General features: G+C 36.5%; 1 protein-coding gene across 5 annotated transcripts in view; it reads right to left on the reverse strand.

Annotated features, from left to right (window-relative positions):
- Nucleotides 1–664: 664 nt before the first annotated feature.
- Nucleotides 665–24,757, reverse strand: part of NT5C3A (5'-nucleotidase, cytosolic IIIA) — a 49,343-nt gene continuing 25,250 nt past the window's right edge. Inside the window, exons 1-11 of one of the 5 annotated variants that reach the window (XM_028092262.2) lie at nucleotides 20,755–20,770; nucleotides 19,944–20,086; nucleotides 16,369–16,423; nucleotides 9,632–9,730; nucleotides 8,282–8,351; nucleotides 7,378–7,424; nucleotides 6,606–6,691; nucleotides 5,086–5,175; nucleotides 3,079–3,241; nucleotides 2,135–2,335; nucleotides 665–1,393 (exon numbers count right to left, since the gene is read on the reverse strand). In XM_028092262.2, coding sequence (XP_027948063.1) covers nucleotides 1,292–1,393; nucleotides 2,135–2,335; nucleotides 3,079–3,241; nucleotides 5,086–5,175; nucleotides 6,606–6,691; nucleotides 7,378–7,424; nucleotides 8,282–8,351; nucleotides 9,632–9,730; nucleotides 16,369–16,404 — 894 coding nt within the window. In that variant the 5' untranslated portion in view covers nucleotides 16,405–16,423; nucleotides 19,944–20,086; nucleotides 20,755–20,770 and the 3' untranslated portion in view covers nucleotides 665–1,291. The other 4 variants (XM_028092261.2, XM_028092264.2, XM_028092263.2 and 1 more) reach the window with 4 other exon arrangements.

The following is a 24,757-nucleotide window of genomic DNA, read 5'->3' on the forward strand; positions in this document are numbered from 1 at the left end:
AGGATGAGGACCGGCTGCCCTGGGAGAGGTCTCGCTGCAATGCCTTGCCTACCTGCCACATCAGACTGGACTAGAGGCTGCCGACCGCACTGACGTCCAGAGCCAGCTGGAACAGGCTCTGTATCACAGCTCAGATGCTTTATGGAACTAGTGGCTCATAGACTCTGGAGTGAAAATGGTTAGAGTCAGGGTCACATTTATCACCATGGCAAGTCTAAACCTGTGGAAACCAATTACGGGGCAGCAGAAATTTGGAATGGGAAGTCAGACTGCAGAGAGGAATGCCAGTTCCTAATTTAGCAGTACTCAGTTTTAGTTAACAGGAGATCCAGCTACACTTTGTTCCCTGCCAGTGGCTATTTCTGAAACTCTTAGACTTACAACAAAGTACCCTCTTTTACTGATACTTTCAATGTGGGAAAACAAATTTTCCCAGTCCCCAGTATTTTCTGAAGGGCTGATTAAATTTCCTCTGCAACTATCTTTTTATCCTTAAACTTATAATATGTAAGTTTAAAAATACTCAATCTGAATAGACACTATGACAATGACACTAGGATTTATCTCTTCCTCTTTCCCCCTCTCTCTCACACACACAGGAAAAACATAGCAGGTGCTTAATAGGTATTTGTTGAAGAAATGAATAATAATTGTCTGGACAGTATAATTTAAAAAGGCTTTTCATTTCATATGTATTATCAGTGCTTCAATATAGAACATTTTGTAATGACTAGTGACATGTGGATACAGATGGTTTTCTTCAAACACTGAGTGCCAATATTTTCTGGTAAATACTGACTTTCACGAAACAGAATAACCAAATATAATATAATTTCAGGAGACGGTGATATTATCAGCATAATTCACCCCAATTACAAAAATGGCAACAGTTAAAATCATGCACATTGTTTCACCATTTCATAAAACTTCTTTTTAAACTTATACAAACTTCCCCAGAATAAAAAGTTTCCTCAAAAACCTCATGATAACATTATACTAAAAAATTCACTCTGGAAATGCAGGGAGTTATTTTTCAAATTTTGGCTTTACGATTTTCTTTTTCAATCTGTTAAAAAATAGAGTTGAGGAGTGTGTTGAGAGAGGTGGGGAAAAAAAAGGAGCTTCCAGTTGATGGATTCAATATGTCCAAAAATACCTCAGTAATGGAGAGAAAAAAACTTCAAGAGCCAAGAACGCATTATAAATAAAAGTCTTTCAGCAAGATGAATAGGTGAGCAGTTCTCGCATCAGTTGCACCCACAGGAGAGAGGTCTTCTTGAAGAATGCTTATTTACAGAATCTTCTGTAAGATAGAGTTGGCTACATCCAGTGATTCGTCTTTTACTAGAACAATGTCGTAAGAGTCCATGTACTTTTCTAAAAGCTCATCCACCTAAATCAACAACAACAAAAAATTACATGGATGTGCAGGAAGGAGAAGCAAATAGTTTCAGTGTGAATCTCATTGTTAGGTTTAATCTTCTGGGCAAAATGTAGCAAATTAAATTTACTTTCATAAAACCTTTGAAATGAAGAAATACAGGGCGCCTGGGTGGCTCAGTTGGTTGGGCGACTGCCTTCGGCTCAGGTCATGATCCTGGAGTCCCGGGATAGAGTCCCGCGTCGGGCTCCCTGCTCGGCGGGGAGTCTGCTTCTCCCTCTGACCCTCCCCCCTCTCATGTGCTCGCTCTCTCTCTCTCTCAAATAAATAAATAAAATCTTAAAAAAAATTTTGAAAAAAAATGAAATGAAGAAATACTTTCAAACTTTGAAGACTCATGGACATAGGAATCATCCCACATGGTGGCTTTACTCCTAAAGTCATTTCTCTCTAGTCCAGTGGTTCTCAACTGGGGAGACTGTGCCCAAGCAACACCTGGCAACATTGGGGACATTTTTGACTCTCATGACTAAGGAGTGTTTCAGGTTTTTAGTGGGGAAAGGCCAGAGAAGCCACCCCAATACTGACGGCACACATGTGAATCCTAAATCCCTTAACCACACCAAAGTATAGGGGTAAGAGCAATCAAAATGTCTCTAACTACTTTCTCACACATGTTTAATAACAACTGCCCATTAAGCTCCATCCTTATTTTTCTTACAAGAAAATTAAATGACAGATCTATATACTTACTCTATCGTTTAGATATCCAATTTTCAGGATGTGTTCAACATTGGCTACTCCATCTGCCATTCTTATGTCCCCTTGGGAATCTCCCAACAGAATGATGTTGCTATTGTCTTTTAGTCGATTGAAATATTCTGTGTTCTTCAAGGCACCATCATGTTTGTTAAATACATGAATTAGTTCGCCTTTAAATCCTTTCAGCACTCCCTATAAAAATATAAATCCTTTGAAACAAGAGGTTTCAAACTGCAAATTCTGTTTGTTCTATTTTCACATTCATGATAGGTAAGAAGGGCTCTGAGAAGTTAATGATTTTCTAGAGACTACTTTAAATGTCAAACACAATGAGCTGAAAATCCAGTTTTTACTTTTCATTTGTTTCCTAACTGGAGGTCCCATTTTCTGTATGTCATAATGTACTGTTTTGATTAGAAGAGTTTGTTCAAATAACAACAGTTCTAATTCACTTCTTTTTTTCCACCTATGGATATTGAGTCTTCAGAACTGCTGCATTAAATTACATTAAAAGAACTTTTCCTAATTTTAATATTGGTCTGTAGCTTGGGATACAAAAGTTTAAGAAAGGGGGCACCTGGGTGGCTCAGTGGGTTAAGCGTCTGCCTTCGGTTCAGGTCATGATCCCAGGGTCCTGGAATTGAGTCCCACATCGGGCTCCCAAGCAGGGAGCCTGCTTCTCCCTCTCCCTCTGCCTGCCTGTCTGCCTACTTGTGATCTCTCTCTCTCTCTCTGTCAAATAAATAAATAAAATCTTAAAAAAAAAAAGTTTAAGAAAGGCATATTATAACACTGGGAGTTGATGAGTCCCATAGTAGGCCTATTGAGTGACCTAAATTAATGAATATACATTAAATAAAAAACAACTGCATTTATATAATTAAAATACATTCGGATTTTAAAAGTAATTACGAAGAATGATTTGCTGTACTTACATTGTCATCAAAATCCATGAAGTTGGACACTACAGTGATGTTCGGGTGATAAACCCCAGCTTGATGGATTACCTCCTCTAGTATATCACCAATACCAGCCGAAAATATGAACACAGGGATACCGTATTCTTGGAGCTTATCAAAGAAATTCTCATACCCTTCCCTGCAAGATGGAGGTAGGAACTGATTGTTAAAGAGCAAGATATATTTCCTTTTCACCTAGAAAGAAAAAAGCAAAACATTTCTACCTAATTCCACAGCTCATTCATATTCCCTTTTCAGAATACTGCCCAAGAGTGCGGTGATTGATGTCTATGACAACAGTAGTACAAGTTTTTCAAATAACAGTTAACTCTTTGCCTTCCTTTTAATAAATTCTAATAGTACAAATTAGATGCTTTAGACTCAAATTAAATATGGATATAAGCCTACAGTTCACAATCTACACCATTTAACAGCAAATAGTTAACCACATCTTGAAAAGCTTCACCCGGGGAAACCCATTTAGGGTGAGCTGGAGCACCTCCTGCTGGTCATCCTGCTCAACTACTTCCTCTTAGAAAACAGGACGGGCTGGGGGGGGCGCCTGGGTGGCTCAGTAGTTAAGCGTCTGCCTTCAGCTCAGGTCATGATCCCAGGTTTCTCAGATCGAGCCCCGCATCAGCTTCCCTGCTCAGCGGGAAGCCTGCTTCTCCCTCTCCCACTCCCCCTGCTTGTGTTCCTGCTCTCGCTGTCTCTGTCAAATAAATAAAATCTTAAAAAAAAAAAAAGGAAACAGGACGGGGGTGAGACGCTTGGGTGGCTCAGTCGTTAAGCGTCTGCCTTTGGCTCAGGTCATGATCCCAGGATCCTGGGATCGAGTCCCACATCGGGCTCTTTGCTCAGTGAGGAGCCTGCTTTTCCCTCTCCCTCTGCTGCTCCCCCTGCTTGTGCTCTCTCTGACAAATAAATAAAAATCTTAAAAAAAAAGGGGGGGTGCCTGGGTGGCTCAGTCGTTAAGCGTCTGCCTTCAGCTCAGCTCATGGTCCCAGGGTCCTGGGATCACGCCCCGCATCGGGCTCCCTGCTCCGCGGGAAGCCTCCTTCTCCCTCTCCCAATCCCCCTGCTTGTGTTCCTTCTCTCGCTGTATCTGTCTCTGTCAAATAAATAAATAAAATCTTAAAAAAAACAACAACAGGAGGGGTGTGGGCAGGAACTGAGCTGCATTCTCTTTACATCCAGCATCTCTCCTACCTAAGGTTTAACAGCTGTTGGTCATGTTCTTAATCTAAGTTTCTCCCCTTTCTACTCTTCCTGGGTTACAGGCTAAGCTGCCTACAAAGGAATAAAATACTAGCTGTCCTCACATTCTTTCTGACACTTAATGCTTTCCTCCTTAGAGGTAGGTCACCTTAAAATGTAGCATCATCAAAAAAAAAAATGGCATCATCATATTTACCTAATGAGTTGAAAATTGTTAGAGGTGGTAAACCGTATTGAAAAGAAGCTTAAACCTTTTCATCTTACCATTTGTGTATTACAAATATTTTTATTATTTGCTAAATCATAGTCACTTTTCCTAGAGATAGTTTTCAAGGAAGTCTGAGAATTCAGAAAGTAGATTCATGTAACTTTATATACACTTTGAGCAAAAATTTTTTTCAACTGATTTATAAACATTCCTTTTATATTTCATGTCTTTTCAAAAGTATTCTGTTAAAAAATTTCAAAATTGTCCTGGTTTCATAAATTTCTAGAAAGAGAGAGAGAGAGAAAGAAAGAAAAAAAGAGAGAACTTAAATCTCATAAGGCTCTTATTCCCTATACCAAGATCTAATATTCTAATTCTAAATTCTTTACCTCACCCTATTCTGTGATAGGTGGCATATTTTGGCTATGTTTTTATATGCAACATATAAATATTGTTATTTGTTATATATTATTATATATTGCTTTAATAAAAACACACACTTGAATACATATATAAGTCTGTAGACAATTAACAGCAAAAACACCCAAGAAACTTACTTGAGCATAACATCAGATTCCGCCACAATTTCTTTAAGTTTAGCTTTTGGTAAAGCTTGTTCAACAAGCAAACCATGTGATTTAGTATACCTGGAGTTTATGTACAAAGACAAAGAGAATATCAATTAAAGCAAATTAAAACTATCATCTTCATTAAAAAGCATTCTTCAGTGATAGATAATGCAGTATTTCATTCATAATTTGGACTTAAATTTTAGAAATTTAAATTCATCACTAATGAATGTATATCCTAATGTCTCACAATATAATAGAACATGTTCTTACTGCATTTCCCAGTTCTCCCCAAAACCTCTTAGTTTAAATGTGTTAATAAGATAATGAAAAGATACAAGTGTAAACCTTTCCTCAGTCTACAGATAAGAGCTGAATCCAACCTCGGGAGGCATAATCACTTCTCTGATTACAAGAATTAGAGCAAGGCCATTTGTTTCACCTGTGGGTAGTCTAAATTGTCATGAAATACCTTAGTAGTGAAGGTGCTACCTAGTGCGCAAGAGAGAAAATCCTTGTTATGATGCTCTATAATTACATCAAAGCACCTATAATCACTACATGTCAGTCACAGACCTTTAGAACCTCTCTACCTGATACGCAGAAGTCCTGTGACCCTCCATTCTGGGTCAGCTCCCATCATGTTAGTGAGCTCCTTCTGCCAGGGAAGCTTATATTATTGCTAGAAAATTCTAATTACTAGACAGTCCTTTCTTTCATTACGCTGAAATCAGTCTTCTTAAAACTTCCAAGTCTGATTCGAGTTCTGCTTCCACAGGTATGTGGCCCAGGTCCAACTTGTCAACATTTTGTACCATACACATTAATTAAGTGTGCAAGGTGTTCAGGTTAGGTCATAGGATAATGAAGATAAATAACATCACTCCTGGTCTCTTAAGATTCTAAAACCACAGTTGTTTCTTCTCAAATCGCAGCTTTCCCTATTCTGTGAAATCTTCCCCAAATAGGATGGCTCCAATTCCTGTGATTTTCTTTGTGGATTCCTCTGACACACTCTACAGAGCTGTCAACTTTCTCTTAATAACAGCATTCTCTCTGGACTCAGCACAATGCTTTCAGTGTGGTCTACTTGGAAGGCTGCATTTCCATTAATGCAGCCAACGCTAGGGGTCCATTTCTCAGCAACTATGTCAACTTGCTGGCTCTAGCTCAGTTCAGAGTCAATTTAAATCCCAATTCTTTTCCTTCACACTTTCAGCCACATTTTGTCCATATACTTTTTAAAAAAATGCTTGTTTTTAATTTAAGGCTTAAGCGCAGGATTTTAATTTATCTTCACTGACCTTCATCTTAAAAAAAACAGAACAAAACAAATTCTAGACTGTTAGATTAGAAAATTATAGTTCATTTTGTTATATTTCATCACTGCTCTAGCTCATTGGATACCTTATGAATCTATTATATACAGGGAAAAATAAGCCATTAGTTGTAACTGCAAAGTTATTTTATTATATTTTTAACCCTCCCACTGTCTGATACACACTTACCATTCTACCATATAGGGGTACTTCTCTTCTATGGTAAGAACAGGATCAATTTCAATAGCATAATATTTTTCCTTTAGTTGCAGTAACTAGAAATAAATGAATAACTTAATCATGAGGATGACAGAGTTGTCATTAAGCTGCTGAGTTTTACAGAAAGCAAAACGATACAAACAAATGGTTTCCATAAACTGCTGTTAAAGATTAGATCATGAGTATTTGGCTAATGCATTTATCAACTGAAGAGATCTTTGCTGATCTAGTTTATATGTAACAAAGTACTTTCAGGTCAGCAATTCAGTGAAACCGACTAATAACCAAATTATTATTACAAAAAACCCTTTCGTTCTCATATGAAAGTATTAAATTTGATTCATCTTTGGAGTCCTATGTTGTTAACACAGACACAGACAGATACATACTCAAGGAAAGCAGAGAACTGAGGCAATTTCCTGGTCAATTTAAAGGAGCAAAACCTACACAAAACCAAAGTACTTTTGTTTTAATGTACAGCTAATCTAAGAACAGCAGAATATTTTGATAACCAATTAAAATTTTTTATGTAATTTTTGTTTTTGTTAAAAAGTTAATTTTTTCTTTAAAATAATGTTGAGAGTATATAACCCACACAATAAAACTAACATTTGTTCAGTGTTTACTAGGTGCTAGGTATGGTTAGAAGCACTTTATATCCATTGTTTGTGTGAATGAACCTGAAGAAATTCTCAGGCAAAAGGAAGTCTTTGAGTAACTCTGGATTACTGTTAGTGTTTACCTTTTTTCGACATTCATCTGTAACCAGCTTACTGTTGTCAATGACATCTGAAGAGTGAAAGCAAACTAGCATTAAAAGAAACATTCTGACTGATGCTACCACTACTTTAAATAACTTACTATTTTTCTTTTACGTTTAAATGCCAAGTCCACCAAGCATGGTCATTACAACTTTTGGACTTAGTGCTATAGTACACATGGCATTGCTAGAGAACCTAATGGTTTTAAAATCTAAACTTTGGATCTAAAGCTTTTTTCCTACATTTGGGAGTATTTCATTAGAAATTCTCCAAAGAATTATTGGGCCAAAGGGTATGATTTCTAGTGGTTTTAATATAAAGTATCAAAATGAATTCTCAAATTCCACAGGCACCTCCAGTAAATGAGAGGCCTTATATCACTGCTTCTTTGTCAGGTTGAAGAGTATTATTTTTTTAAAACTCACTGCCAAGTTTGGAAAACAAAAAAAGGTGTATTATCCTAGCAACACATTTTAACTGGATATTTATTTAATTACTCTTTTACTTAATTTATATATCAACAACAAAAAAATTCAGTAACATTCTTAGAAAACCAGAGTGGTTGATAAATGCTGTTTCTTTAGGTTAATCCAAAGTTTAAAATCCATGTAAATATTTCTTGAATAAATAATGAACAGACCACATTTGGAGAAAAATTTCAGAAGTATTCATTCCTCTTGCAACCAAAACTACACTTGAAAATAGTCGTTTATATAACATGGGGGAAAAAACAAATCCTCAAAATATAAGAAGAAAAAGGCAAGTCTTCTCACTTTCAATGTCCAAAAGGAAAAAAAAAAACCCAGTCTCACAGATCATATAGGTAAGAAAGGATCTTAAAATAAGAATTACTTTCATGAATTTGTTTATGAATGCCACACTTACAATGACATGTTGGGCATCTTTTCCCTTCATAGGAAAATCTACTCAGTGTCATATCAAAGTCTGTTATTATCTGTAAAGAAAGGGGGAAAAGCATTATGGACCATTCAGCCACTGAGGGCAGACATGTACTGCACACTTCCTAGAGGTATGGGACTGTGCTCAGTCCCTGACCTGCCCCCACCCCCACAGGTTATTCTCTCTGCATTCTGTGGGAACAGCAGCCTATCTCCTCCAACCACAAATTCCTGTACTGATTAACCAGATTTTATTTGGTGGCAATGCTGGGGCACTTAGGGTGTCGCCTTGTAGTTAAGTCCTGGGAATCACCTCAACTACACAGTGATATCTTAAATGCCCCAGCATTGTCACCAAATAAAATCTGATTCATCGGTATAAAAATTGGCAGTTGCAGATGATTGGGCTACTATGCTTTTTTTTTTTTAAAGATTTTATTTATTTGACAGAGAGAGACACAGCGAGAGAGGGAATACAAGCAGGGGGAGTGGGAGAGGGAGAAGCAGGCTCCCCACTTAGCAGGGAGCCCGATGCGGGGCTTGATCCCAGGACCCTGAGAGCATGACCTGAGTCAAAGGCAGACGCTTAACGACTGAGCCACCCAGGCACCCCTAGGCTACTATTCTTGATAGAGATAAAATGTCGCACAGTTTCAACCCACCTGGTCAATGTGCAAAAATGCAGTGGAGGCAAACTATATGAAGCTCTCAACTGCAAAGAAGGACATCCTGTCATATACTACAACATGGATGAAACTTAAGGGGACATTATGTTAAGTGACATAAGCCACTTAGAGATGGACAAATTCTCCATGATTCCACTTATGTGAGGTATTTAAATTAGTCAAACTCATAGAAGCAGAAAATAGAATGGTGGTTGTCAGTGGCTGGGGGTAGGGGGAGAAGGAAATGTGGGGTTGCTCTTCTATGGGTACACAGTTTCAGTCATGCAGGATAAAGAAATTCTAGGAATCTGCTGTGTAACAATTCACAGAGTTAACAACACTGTACTGTACACTTAAACATTTATTAAGAGGATAGATTCATTATTATGTGTTTTTTACCATAATTAAAAAAACGTATGTCTACTGCAGGGCTTGAAATCACAACCCTGAGATCAAGGCCTGAGCTAAGATCGAGAGTCGGATGCTCACCCGACTGAGCCACCCAGGTGCCCCAAATTTGAATATTATTCTTAAAATGGTTTGATACTTAGGCACTTGCATTAGTTAGCTTGGAACTTAGTATTACTCAGATTTGAACAAAACGTGAGATGAGTCTGCCTGAACATTGAAAATAAAGACTTAATAATAAAGACTTCTTGATAATTATTCACCTGAAGTTTGGCAGCTCCACCCTTAATAAGACCACAGATAATTTCTTCTACTCTTGCAGGGTTCTTAATCCGAACTGAACTTCTCTGGAATTCAGGCATCTAAAAAATAAACGGAAGTTAATTAGCTATTTTTAATTCCTCTTTTCCCAGGTTCTTCTGATACCAAGCAGAAGCTTATATTATTTTAAGATGTAAAAATGTTGAGGCATTATTTTAAAAAAAAAAGCAAATCATATCAAATTACCATTTATACATATAACATTTTTTGAAGCACATCAACAGTTTCTATCTCAAAGATTAAGACAAAATTATATTTGCAATATATTATCAAAAAGTATAATTCTCCTAATTATAAAAGTCACGCATGGTTATCACAGAAACAACAGAAAAAGTATAAAAAAGAAAATAAACATGGCTTGGAATTCTACTACCTAAAGATAAACAAGTAAACATTTAAATTTATTTTCCACTATTTTCATTTCTATGATTACAAACATACCTGTTTATGCACATAGTTTATCTCATTCTCATATACTTTTTCATCTGGCTTTTTAAAATTAATTATTACTTCATATACTGTTATAAAAATGTTTTTAGCAGAATTCATTAATCAAAATAAAACCTTAGAGTGGAATGGGGAATATCTGAACTTTGTGATAAAGAGTTTTCTTTCTTTTTTTTTAATTTCAGCTAAGCTTCTTCTTCTTTTTTTTTTTAAAGATCCTATCCATTCATTTGAGAGAGAGAATGAGAGAGAGAGAGCACATGAGAGGAGGGGAGGGTCAGAGGGAGAAGCAGACTCCCCGCTGAGCAGGGAGCCCGATGCGGGACTCGATCCCGGGACTCCAGGATCATGACCTGAGCTGAAGGCAGTCACTTAACCAACTGAGCCACCCAGGCGCCCCGATAAAGAGTTTTCTTATAAGATCTTTCTGCTTAAGGGGTGCCTGGGTGGCTCAGTCGGTCAAGCATCTGACTCTTGATTTCAGGTCAGGTAGGTCTTGATCTCAGGTTGTGAGTTCAAGCCCCACACTGGGCTCCACACTAGGCATGGAGCCTACTTAAAAAAAAAACCAACCAACAAAAAAACTTTCTGCTTAAGATTTAGCTTATATTTATATTTACATTTAAAAAAATCTTAGCAGAAAGGTAACAAATGTTACGTGATTATTCCCCACAAGTGTACCTTTGTGCAATTAAAATATATTTTAAATATATTTAACTTGAAAACGTACTTCAAGATCTTTGTTCCTTTATCATACTACATATAATACCAATAATCCCAAATAATTTCATTACTCTTGGCATAAATTTTACAACAGATTTATTTCAATTTAAGACAACTACTAAAAAGTATGAGACCACCAGCATAAGACTCTTGATCTCAGGATTGTGAGTTCAAGACCCATGTTGGGCACGGAGCCTACTTTTAAAAACAAACAAACAAACAAACGTATTAGAATACCTGGGCTTAGGCAGCTACTAGGCTGGTTTATTCAGGATTTAGTGTTGCTCAACAATTTAATGTTAAATATTGTTTCTTTCTTCTACCCTATCACAAAGAAAACGAAACTGATCAGAGTAAAATGCAGAGGCACCCTGTTCTTAGAGCATGTGTACAAGAAGACGGCGGGGGGGGGGGGCGGGGGGGCGGGGGGAGATTAGAGGACATATAATAGCTCCACAGTGTAAAAGGGCAGTAAGAAAACCTCAAATCAGGTTCTGTACTCGTTTGTACCCAGTAACCTTTATTTACTTTATATGGTATTATTCTGGGTATGTTACCACCAATATTAACTTATTTCATGTGCATCACAGACATGATTATGGAAAATTCCCTAGACCTTGTAGCTCTGCTCCAAGAGCATGTGACCAGTGGAGTCTCTCAGGTCCTATGCTGTCTCTACATAATAGATAAAATTAGAAAATTGGAAAAAGGCTAAACTGTTTTCCTAAGACTGAAAGATACATATAGGAAAGAGAAATGCTAACATTAAAATTTTCTCCACTAATGAAAGATGCTACAATATGCTTAATTTTAAAAAGCCATATTTAAATAGCATAGGATAACCTGCAATGCAACTAACTTTCAAGCAGTGATTCTTTTAACTTAACTGGACTTTAGAGGTGTCAACAGAATAACAGTTATCCAAATATTTATTTTACAGCGATTTTTCAATAGATGAGAAAAGCAAATAGGCACTTATTCCTACATTCCTTTTCATTTATTAATCCATTAATTTGCTTAACAAATATTTACCTTTACTTTGTGTCAGACGCTAGATGCCAGGGATATGATGATTAGCAGTACTTATACCGTTTTCCTGTTGAGTTTTAGAAACCGTTGCTGTTTTGAAATATCAACTTCTATAGCTCCCCTACAAATACCTTAACTAGTTAAGTTCATCTCCTAACAACTATATTCTGCTCTTACCTCTGCCTTAATTGGCAGATGCATAGTAATCAACATATGTTTGACTTAATAACTAACCCACTACTGAAAGCAACAGAAGATAAATGTCACTAACTATATTTTCACCAAGAAAATCAAACATTTTATTTCAGTGTGTCCATACTGACAAAGATGTCCTGCCTCATGCAAATCACATCCTATAATACATTCAATTAAAACAACAACAACACCCAACACCCATATTTAAATAAGATAGGATAACCTCTTTCAGATAATGAATAGGAAAATAGTACCAAAGCCATTTCAAAGTAGGCTGGTTTCTGTTAGGTTAACAACTAATAGATTGGATGATAATATCACTTAGCGCCTGAAAGACAACCAAAAGCTGGAGGAATTGATCCCTGCTTCTGTACAACAGCCATTCATTTTCAGATAAATAAGAAGTGAATACCCAAACAGCACCAGGGTGAAATCACAGTGATGAGAACAGATGAAAGAGCAGCAGAGAACACAATAGGAAAGAGGATACAAGTGTAAGAAATTTAAAAATGATAATTATATCTGCTTTGGTTATATGATAATATATTTATACCCCCCCCGCCACGATACACATATAATGTCACCAAAGCATATCATAAGTACTTCTCAGGAACTTGAGATACTGGGCATTTTACTCAAATATTTTAGAAAGCAACCTAAGAAATATATTTTTAAAATACTACATGAAATACGTCAAAGGATGTCAGAATATCAGAATATCAAAAATATACTGCAGGAATATACATTCATCATACATCACATACTTCTATTACCTCCTCAAATCCCTTCTTCCGTAATTCTTCTTGGACAAAACTACACCTGTTTGGTAGCACTTAAAATAATGATGCTTCAAGTCTGAAGGGCAAGTTATTTTGAACTGTCCAAAAACTTTTCAACTTATAATTTTATGGTAAAAAAATAAGGGGATAAAAATGTCATCACTTGCAAACAAAAGAAAACAAAATCATTTTATAGGCATAATGTAAAATGCTGAAGGAGCAGTTTTCCTGACAAGAATCAGGGCATTTTGGTTGACTGGAGCCAAATCTGACTTAATGCTAAAGATGACTAACAAAAACCTAAAATACACGTATTCTGGCTCTAAAATGAATTTGTGCAGATGACATGAAATTTGTACAGACCAATCATTAGTCTATTTCAATCGAAAAGCAATGATTTTTGGAGAAGTTGATTTCAAAGTTATACAGTTTTATTCATAACTCTCCAGTAATATTTGATTATTTGATATTATCTTGCAGATACACTGAGACAAGATATAACAGAGTATCTGCATGGCATAGTCACAAAATTGTCCTAATGTTTTACCTATATTTCTCTGAAAATGGACCACATAAAAATTAGTTTAAATGACTTAAGGATCTTTGTCTGAAGTTCTCAGGGGAAATATTTTTTTTTCCAATGTTCATATTTGGTACAAGCAAAAGACTTCATTACTACTTTGGTACAAAGGAGTGGGCACTACAATTTTCATGTAACTACATAAAAAGTATAGATCCAAAGCCACCTACTCAGACTGGTATGTTCATTCACATACATGGATCATTCCATGACTTATTTGGAAGACTACCCATTACTAAAGTGTAGTGATAGCCAGTTTCCCCTGTCTACCACATTTTTGGCCTGTCTCCACATTAAGGGAGTGTAGGCCAAATTCATTCATTCAACATATAGTCATTAAGTGTAAGGCAGCTCTGTAAGAGATACAAAAGTTTTAGTAAGATAAACATCTTAAACTTAAGGTGCATGTTCTCTAACATGGATTGTAATACAGGAGCCCAAATAAATAATACATTGCTCAGACGTCCAGATAAAATACAAGAGGAACATAAGAGACTGTGATTACCTCTGTTGCGGCCAAAAGAGGAAGAGCCAACTGAGCTAGGCTTTCAGAGAGAAGTAGGATTTATTTATGTTGAGATCATGAGCCAAAATGCAGGGTCTCATGTGGGGGGAAAAGATGAATAGCTCTGTCTAGAACTTTACTGTGTGTGGGAGAGACGGGGCGGGGGGGGAAGGAGGAAGGGAGAGAGAGAGTTTGTGTGTGTAAAGTATGGAAAGAGATCTGGAGCCAGGTCATGAGAAGTTAAGAACATCCTAAGGAGCTGCCAACTTAAAAGATGTATCAACATTTTTAGAAAAGCAAACCCCAAGGTAAAAATTGTGCAACTTAATGCGATGATAGTAAAAAATAAGGGGGCGCCTGGGTGGCTCAGTCGGTTAAGCGGCTGCCTTTGGCTCAGGTCATGATCCCAGGGTCCTGGGATCGAGCCCCGCATCGGGCTCCCTGCTATGCGGGGGACCTGCTTCTCCCTCTCCCACTCCCCCTGCTTGTGTTCCCTCTCTGGCTGTCTCTCTCTCTGTCAAATAAATAAAAAATCTTAATATATATATATATATATATATATGTAAGTATGTATAATTTTTTGGCTGGTTTTCCTTCAACAGTCTCTTTGTGGGTTGACTACTGTGCTACTTACTTCCAAAGAAGATATTCTAGAGAGTTCTGGGACCCAGGTAACAACAATTTATATGGTAGGACATTCCTACATCACTTGTAATTAATTTTGGTTAAAAAAAAGTCAACTCGGGGCACCTGGGTGGCTCAGTCGTTAAGCGTCTGCCTTCGGCTCAGGTCATGATCCCAGGGTCCTGGGATCGAGCCCCACATCGGGCTCCCTGCTCCGCAGGAAGCCTGCTTCTCCCTCTCCCACTCCCCCTGCTTGTGTTCCCTCTCTCACTGTGTCTCTCTCTGTCAAATAAATAAATAAAAAATCTTAAAAAAAAAAATCAACTCAAGCAAAAAAAAAAAAAAAGAAGTTTTAGATCGACTTAATGTTACATATCAGAGACAAATTTCAATGCTAATCATGCAATAGGAGCAAAGGTCATGGCGATATAATAGGCTGAACCAAATGAAACTGCCAATGTTGGACTATTCAACATACAAAAGCACAACAATTTCATATGCTCCATCCTAACAGCAGTAACTACACCAACGGCAGCTTCATCAGCACTTTGAGGCAGCCTTCACCTCCTGTCCCATGCTGGATGAGGACAGCTAAGCTGAACAAGAGGTTTATTAACTGTGACACAAAGCTGTTTGCATGCTAAGTCATGTTCTGGTTTATAGGCTCAAATGAAAAAAAAAACTAGAGAAAGGAAGAAAAAAATACAAGAGGAAGAATGACAACAAAACAACAGAAAGAGAAGAATAAGGTGATCGTGGGGCAGCTGTCCTCTTTAAAAGAGAGGGAGAAACTGTGATTTTTTTACGATTTTATCACTATGAATATGGAAAATGGATATAATTTTTTCCACACATACAAATGCTACTTACATAGTGAAAACACTAACATAACAGGGAATTAACATTTACTGAGTGCTTACTATGTTCTATTAGGCACTTTACATACTTTTCCATTAAGTATGAATAAGAACATTTCATTTATAAGATGAATAAGGTCTGAAAATCCAATGTATGCTATGGTGACTACAGTTTATAATACACTATTGTATAATCTGCTAAGAGTAGAACTTAAATGTTCTCCACCCCCAACTCCCTCCCCCGCCAAAAAAAGGGTAAATATGTGAGGTGATGGATGTGTTAACTAGATGGGGAAGATGATTCACAATGTATGTCAAATCTCAAATCATCACACTGTACACTTTAAATATCTCACAATTTTGTCAATTATATCTCAGTAAAGCTGGGAAAAATCTGAATAAAACAAGAGTCTGGTGGTTTCATACAATTTCTTAAAGGTGAGATTATTACCCTCATGCAAGAGTATCATAGCTCTTAAGGACTAAATTAACGTCTGAAGCCAGCTCTGGCTCCAAAGCCTGTATTTCTTCTTCCTCAGTCTAATGTCTATAATGCAATGAGCTCTACTGTTATACAATAAGTTTTTTATTTAATTTAAACACTTGTCATTTTAATTCAGAAGCTTAAACATCTCATGCTGTATGATTTAAGTGTGTTCTTGCTGAGCAAGGAAAATTTAGCACAAAAAGGAACAGGATAACCATTTTATATGCTGAGAAACACTGTGATACACATTTTATATTTCAAGCAAAAAAATTTTTCTAAGGTAAGTTGAAATCCAATTCAACAAATAGTTGAGGTTCTATTGTTTATCAAACACTGTGAAGAAAGACCTGCATAAAGTTACAGTCCCATAATTAATAATCTGGTTAGATACAGAGGTAAAAGTGGTGAAGATTCACCATTAATAAATGGAACTGGAAATACTCAAATACCCACCATTTTCACATGTACAGCAGAATCTTGATTAGGCATTTCTTGGTTATCCAATCTTCTGGATTTCCCCAGGTGATGTCACAGTAAAAGAGAGAGAAAAAAGGTACATGTGACATACATATATTTCAGGCTGTTCCTGTAGTTAATGACATAGTAAGGTGGTACTTTTGGTTTGACTTAAATACCAAGTTACTGAAGGCACCTTTTCCTCTTTCCTAAGAAGCTCAGCAAAGATTTTCTCTATCTTACAAAGGTTGGAGTTAAAAATTTTGTATGAAAAACTTGCAACTCTCCTATAAGAACTTATATAGTGTTAGTAAGATTTGAATAAAGTTTATATTTGCAAGAAAATGCTTTATTAGAAGAATATTTTATCAACATTTTCTCTACATCTAAGGATGAAGTTTGTGGGAAAATTATGCATTGCTATTACTGAATCAATGGAGGAAGATATGAATAGAACATAAGGAGAAACATAATACACAAAAGTCAAGTTTATTCTTTAATTTTCCCATATTAAACTCTAATTTTGTGAAATGAGGCAACTACTCTCTGAGTTAGTGTCTGGCCCAGAATAAGTATGTGATAGTGTTAACTAAATGATAATTTTATGGGTTTGGGTGGAATTTATACATATCAATTTATTAAGCTAAAAGGAGTAGTTTTTATAATCTCTCCTAATAAAATAAAATACCTCTTATCATTTTTTTTTCCATTTTTTCAGTATCAATCTTAGGGAAAATTACTTTTGTTCCTCAATGACTTTACTTTTACTTTACACTAGGTAAGTAAATTTTTTTAACAAAAGCAGTATTTAAAAAGGGCAACTTTATCAAAAGGGAAAAAAGCTGACTTTTTCTTAAAAGTTGGACATTATAGGGGTACCTGGGTGGTGCAGTCAATTAAGTGACTGACTCTTGGTTTTGGATCAGGTCGAGATCTCCGGGTTGTGAGACTGAACCCCTCAACAGGCTCTGCGATCAGTGTGGAGTCTGCTTAAGACTTTCCCTGCCCCTCCCCCTGCTCTCGCTCTCTTTAAAATAAATAATCTTAAAAAAGTTGGACATTATATCTGTGTTCTTTATAATTAAAATATATTGTAGCAGATACATAAAATTTCTCAATTCTAAAATTCATTCCTCCCTCCTTCCATTTTAAATGCATAAAATTGGGAAATATCTTATAAAAAGGTATTCCCTGCCCCCTCAGAAAAGCTGTTAGTAAGTTAATGGTCTTATAATTGATGGCATCTTCAAGCTGAGTAAACAGTATTTCCAAATAGTAAGATACCTCCAATTTTTCACAACCAAAAAATAATACAGTATCTGCAGAAGTACCTATTTATCTATCTATACACTCTATATAACTCATAAACACTTTGATCACTACCCCCAAAATGTAACTGTAATGGTAGTTTGAGGGTTAGTAATCTTTAGATGATTGTAGTCAAATTTGAGTAACCCTTCCTTTCTGCTGATCCTTGATCTTAAATAAAGAAGATGCCACAGAAGTTGCCTGCAAATCTCTTTCTTCATTTATAGAAACCAAAGCATACAATATGCTTATGGTTTTCCTTTGATGTTTAATATCTGAACAGGGTTCTATATTTCTCAGAAAGCATTATTTTAAATAAAACCATTTTATTAGCTTGAAAAAGAGGAAGGAGAATGTGGAAAAGTACCGTAGAGTTTATAAAACACTTGAAAAGCCCAAAGGAACACAGAATTCAAGCAGTGCAGAATACATTTTAATATCTGGGAATCTCAGCTCTTCTTGTTGCACAGAGCCAGGCAGTCCAATTCCTGTTCCCCCCACCACCAAGTTTGGCTCATTTATGTAAAAAAAGATAAGAGGGGAAAAAAGCCAGTGTCAGTAAGTAAAAAAGTAATTGTCTTTCTCATAGTCTCTACATATTTTATTCAAACAAAACACAAACAAAAAGAGAGTCATCAGAAATTTGATAATGGCCAATTTTAGGACATTATTTTTGATAGGTAAACCTACTAGTTCATGGATTCTATGCAAATATCAACTGAAGGTCCTTCATTCTTCCCGATCCTCACTGGCAATCTGACCAGAATGTATCCTTGTTCAGAGATAATATCACATAAAGTGATACTGTTGTCCTAATGTAAAAATCATCCCATTGTCTCTATAATTACAGAAGTGTCAATAGTAAGGCATAAATGCCAGCATTTTGGCACTATTCTAAGGAAGACACTGAAAATTAGGGCAGGGTATTTTTAAACCAATCGGCTTGTAAACCTATACTTGGTATATAATGTTCTGGCTCACTTTGCCAGCAGTCATCTGTTGCAGATGCTTCAAGAGAAGAGCTGCTGGAAAAAACACATCAAGTACAGAAGACACGTTCAAAAATAGAAAATACTAGCCTGAAGTATGAACCCTCTTCATAGGAAGTTTTGAAGTTTTAGTCTTTTGAATTTTTAATGTCGACTAGAAAGTGTGGGAATTGGAAAATAATTCTAGGCTTTCGCTATGAGGTTAGGGTCTCTGCTCTAATGGTGTTCATTACACAGAATATGTAGGACAAAGCTAAAGACTGAAGCAAGAGGTAAGAACTTCATTGGAATAGCACAAACTTGATAACTGAGAAGTTTTAGTGATTGTGATTATTTCCTTCTGAGATCATTAATTTTACCTTGAAAAAACAGTGATAAATCAATGACTGAATATGTCTATGTCTACATGAAAAAATTTTACTTGCCTTTATACAAGTTTTAAAGTATCTGAATGCCAACTGAATATTTTTAAAGGCCCACTTGGCTCTGTCTTATGGGAAAGTGAAAAAGATTAAGTTCATCAATATCATTGGCTTAAAAAGTTGTGATCCTGCTTCAGTTGTGATACTTGCAGAAACATTTACACGACACAACAATAAGGTAATGAAATTTTGAATGGTAAACTGTATTACTACTTATATAAGAAAAGGCAGGTATTACTATAATATGGACAGAGTATCAGCAACAGTACTAAACTTCCAAATGAATCCATTTTTTGCTGCACTTTTCCAGCAACCTGTATTACTTGTCTTAAGCTTACTTCTGTTTTTAATAATGACACTTGGGTGATTAGCACAAGAAAAATCAAACATAAGTTTGTTATTTCAGTAGCATTGTACATCAGTTTCTTGGATCATTTAAATAATTCAATAAATGATTTTCAAGGCAGCAGTGAAAAAAAATATACAAACTGGAAAGTGAAACTTTCTCGATACAGACATGAGACAAAAATGAAACTGAATATTCTCAGGTCTTTCCTGAGCCTGTTGGGGGAAAGAGAAACTGAGGTGGGAAGGGAAGAGAAGGAGATAGAAGAGAGGAAAAATAAATTTCAAAGGCTAGTTATTTAAAAATTGGCAATTTATACCAATTTTCTTAAATAGTAAAGCTTGGCTTCTCAGTCAGAATTTTATGGATACTTAAGAAAATACATAATTTCAGAGCTTAGAATTTATTCATATATGCTTCCCACTCCCCATGGCCCTAATATCTAATAGCATTTTTCAAGCTGAGTAAACCAAGGGACATGGAAATTAAGTAATTTATACTGATTACCCTTATTGCTCTCTGAGTTCTGTCTTTGAATTTGTCCTAGAACAACAGCATAGGTGGTAGGCAATATCCAGAGATGGAGGGGACTTGGATATAGACTGCCAATAAAAACCTTAAGAAATGGTCTGCTGCATTATCTAATTCTCCTGATTAAAAAAAACAAAAACAAATAACTATAAAAAATAAGGTAAATCCAATTATTTAAAACTAAGTTAGCCACAACATTCTAGGGTTTTATAGCAATATATGCTTGAATCTTAATTCTCAATATACAATTTGTTATAAATCTCAGAGACTGTAATCCAGCTTTTATCAATTCATAAAACATACCAATATAATCCTATTCCATAATATCTTAGATAAAACAAGCACAAAATAAAAATTCATTATCTTTATTACTAGGCATAATATATGGTTCCTAGACTTAGGGACACAAAGCATGTGGCAATCAGCAAAATTGAGTCACAGAGCAACTAAATGAACAACAAAATTGGATCTTACAGTGCCTTTTTTTCCTTTGAAAAGAGATTTTTGAAGATACATTGCTTTTTCTCAACATGTACATGTGAAACAAGAAGCTCTTAAAATTAGATGCTTTAAATTGTAATTTCAGAGACCCAAGACACTGCAAAGTTTTACATATTCATATCTTTGCAAACTGTAAAGTTTTACATTATACTGCTTTATTCTATTTTTATTTCCTTCATCTGTATTTTTAAATGCTCACAATTTCAACAAGATACTGAACCAAATAAGAGTCAGATAAAGTTAAGCCAGAGAAACTTATTTGTTTACATGAACTGTACACACTTACCCTGAAGGTAACCGGACAAGCTACGCCAGCAAAAGAAAATTCTTCCTGTCTGAGAAGTACTAATATAGCACAAGGTGCAACTGAGGGCGGTTCCAAAACCCTTGGCTAAGCTCTATGCAAAAATGGTCTTGTGACGCATTACTACACAGTGCCTTATTATCCTCCGGGTGACACTTGCTGGCTCTGAGCTAACAGTCACCAGCCAGTCTACAGAAAATGATCAATTGAAATAATGTGACAGTTAAGAGAAGGTAAATCTGTACTATTAGAGCTGGCAACTTGCTCTGCGAAGAAAAACGGAATCTCCATGTTAACACTTAAAAATACTCCCTTTCTCATTCTGTTTTTTGGCTGTCAGTGTACTTGTGGTATGTGCATTTTTCTGTATGAATATTATATTTCAATACAAAGTAAAAAAAAGTAGGTCATGGTTGCTAGGAGTCAGAGGAAGAAGAGAATGGGGGAGCTACTGCTCAATGGGTACAAAGTTTCAGACTGGAAAATGAGGAGTTCTGGAGATGGATGGTGGTGAGGTTTGCACAATGTCAGTGGATTCAAGGCCACCAAACCATACACTTAAAAATAGTTAAAATGGCAAATTTTATGTTGTGTGTATTTTATCACAATTTTAAAAAGATTACCTCATTTAAGACACAGGAGAAAAGACATGATGCATGTAAGTGTGGTCACTAGAATGTTAAGAGCCTTTACTGCAGGGCACTGGGATTTAAGTGATTTTTATGTTTTTTTTCATATTGCCTACACTGTAAATTTTATTTGCTAAAAAAATCTGAACATAAACAAAGAAAACTCATTTTTAAGGTTAAAAAACGGAAAAAAGTTATTTTCCTGTTGGAAATAAAAAGTCAAATTGTTATGAAGAAAAATATTTTTAACTTTTTTTAATCTTTAAATTTTTTTGTTATGTTAATCACCATACATCATTAGTTCTTGATGTAGTGTTCCATGATTCATTGTTTGCGCATAACACCCAGTGCCCTAAGCAGAACGTGCCCTCTTTAATACCCATCACCAGGCTAACCGATCCCCCCACCCCCCCTCCCCTCTAGAAAAAATATTTTTAACTTTTAAAGAGAACCAGTCTTGCTTTTAACCCGAGTAGCAGAATTGCAATATGCTAATACCATATGTCAGGGCCTGATAGATAAGTTATGCTACGGGCCCTCTGGGAAGCTTTATCATTAGGAACAGGAGGAAGCTACGCTTATGTAAATAAACTTGTATATCTGCCGTCTCTCTTCTATGCTCAAGAGAAATCAAACCCACATAGCATTTCAGTAATCAAACTCTGTGAAGTAGCATGCTCTATTAAAAACAATTAAAAAATGTTTAAATGATTTTTTTAAAAGATTTTATTCATTCATTTGTCAGAGAGAGAGAGAGAGAGCATAAGCACAGGCAGAGGGAGAAGCAGGCTGGCTCCCTGATGAGCAAGGAACCCAATGCGGGGCTCCATCCCAGACCCTGGGATCATGACCTGAGCTGAAGGCAGACGCTTAACCGACTGAGCCACCCAGGTGTCCCTGTTTAAATGATTCTTTAAAAGGTCACTAACAAATTATCCAAACTTGGTGTCTACCAAAGGTTAAAAATTTGGCACCGCTATCTTATTTTAATAAGATGAGAAGATTCACAATAAAACATTCCTCTATGAGGAAAATCTTTTATATTTGACTAGTGGAGGCTCAAGGGCTACCAAGTAATCCTTTTTGAAAATATTCCTGTATTATGTATGACTATGATGACTTAACTGTCCTGTAATATATTAATATAGGTAGCAATGATAAGAATTTTAAAGATATCACTTAGATGACTCAAGATTTAAGTCATTCTCAACAACAAAGGATGCTGGAGTCAAAGTTCTTTCTTGGAGGGCTATTTAGAGATACTATTAAAAGATTCAGAAATATACATTTCCCTTGACACACCAATTTTATATCCTAAGGATTTTAACCTAAGGAAATAAGGCAGTACACAAAGATTTAGTTGCAAAGATATATACTATAGACTTCTATAGACTTGTTTTTTTGTTTTTGTTTTTGTTTTAAGTAGGCTCTACGCCCAGAGTGGAGCCCAGCATGGAGCTCGAACTCATGACCCTGAGATCAAGACCTGAGCTGAGATCAAGAGCGGGATGGTCCACTGACTGAGCCACCGAGCCGCCCCCATAGACTTGTTTTATAATACTGGGAAACCGTAAACAACCTAAATGCCCAATATCTAAATGTTCATTAACATAAGAGAGGTGAATACATTGTGGTATACACATAAAATATAAAATTATACAGTTCCCAAAAATGATTATTATAAATAGCTAAAATTTATTGTATGTTTACTGTATTAGGTACTTCAAATACTTGACATACTTCATCTCATATAACACTCATAACCCCAGAAGGTATGTGCTATTATTATCCTCATTTTTCAGGTGAAGAAATTAAGGTGGTGGCTGAGAAGTGGCAGAATTGGATTCAAACTCAGGTCTCTCTGACTTCAGAATCCATGCCTGTAAATCACTGGACACTACGGCTCTGTGAGACCGATATTTACAGATATATTCAGGTGTACAAGATCTACAACTGAATGAAATAGAGTATCTACAGCAAGAGTCCAATTTTTGGGCAAAATTCTTTATACAAACATAGGAAAGTCTAAAACAGAATATATAAGATAGTATCAGATGGGATTAAGGGGCCATTTTTATTTTCTGAGTTTTATAAAATGAGTTCCTTGGGGGGAAAAATGGCTTATTACAAATGTTACAGTAGTAGCATCAACCGTGTCCATAATCAGAAAAGAAAAAAAAAAGTATAACAACCAGAGCTAGTCAATATCATGGGTAGATTACTTGAAACAGTATTTCTACAGTGGAGACAGAATAAGGAATTAATCCAGTTGGCTCTAAAGCAAAACAAAATATAGCATGAAAAGAAAGATGGCTAGTATGTTATCAAGGGGGTGGAGGATGGCTTTGGCTCTGCTGGTGGTCTGCTCTGCTAGCCTAAGGAAAGAAGAGAGGAAATAGGAGCATTGCTCCCTGCTTACAGGGAACTGTTCCCGCAATATCAATCCCACCCAGTGTGTATAAATGCATGGGGTGGGACGGGATGCCTGGTGGGCTGTCCCTCCAGGAGGGACTAACATTTTTCAAGCACTTTGTTACCTTGTCAGAATCTCAGAAGCATGCAATGACCTTTTATATACTATGGGACCAAGCGCACGCTGCCCTAAGATGGCTCACTTTATTTTTTATTTTTTAAAGATTTTATTTACTTATTTGAGAAAGAGCAAAGGAGCGGGGGTAGGGGGGAGAGGGAGAGGGAGAGGGAGAAGCAGACTCCCCACTGAGGAGGGAGCCCAATGAGGGGCTCGATCCCAGGAACCTGAGATCATGACCTGAGCTGAAGGCAGACGCTTAACCGACTGAGCCACCCAGGTGCCCCAAGATGGCTCACTTTAGCTTAAAGATTATTTTGAGTTAAAAGCAAGCAAGATGCAGCAGATTTAGGAAAAGCTCCTTGCCCCCACTCTCCCACCCTCCACAACTGCGTAAAAAGAATTTAGATAAAGGACCTGCTCCAGGAAGAGAGCTATCCCCAGAGATAACTACATTATGCTATGAATTAGGTATAGTGAGTGTGGAGAAGAACCTAGCAAGGCCTCTTTGATCAAAGTCCTCTCTTTGTCCCACCATTTCCAAGTGATCTAACAAATATTTGTTTACCAAACATTTACTTTTTCATTCTTTCTGAGGATTGCATTCCTTCCCTTTGAAGACCCAGACCCCCACACCCCCTTCTCCTTAGTTCAGAATGACATATACCTCATTTTGCCTGACAGTCTTTGGAATTTCTTTGTGCATTCCCCATATGTAGCTATTAAGTTTGATTTTTCTCCTGTTAATCTGTCTCATGTCAATTTGATTCTTATTCCAGCTAGAAGGACCCTGAGGAGACAGGATATTCTTATTCCCTGACAGTAC

Source organism: Eumetopias jubatus, unplaced genomic scaffold, assembly GCF_037043125.1.
Source record: "Eumetopias jubatus isolate StellerSeaLion01/CBP00866 unplaced genomic scaffold, mEumJub1_p1.0 scaffold_14, whole genome shotgun sequence".
In the NCBI taxonomy this organism is placed as follows: domain Eukaryota; kingdom Metazoa; phylum Chordata; class Mammalia; order Carnivora; family Otariidae; genus Eumetopias; species Eumetopias jubatus.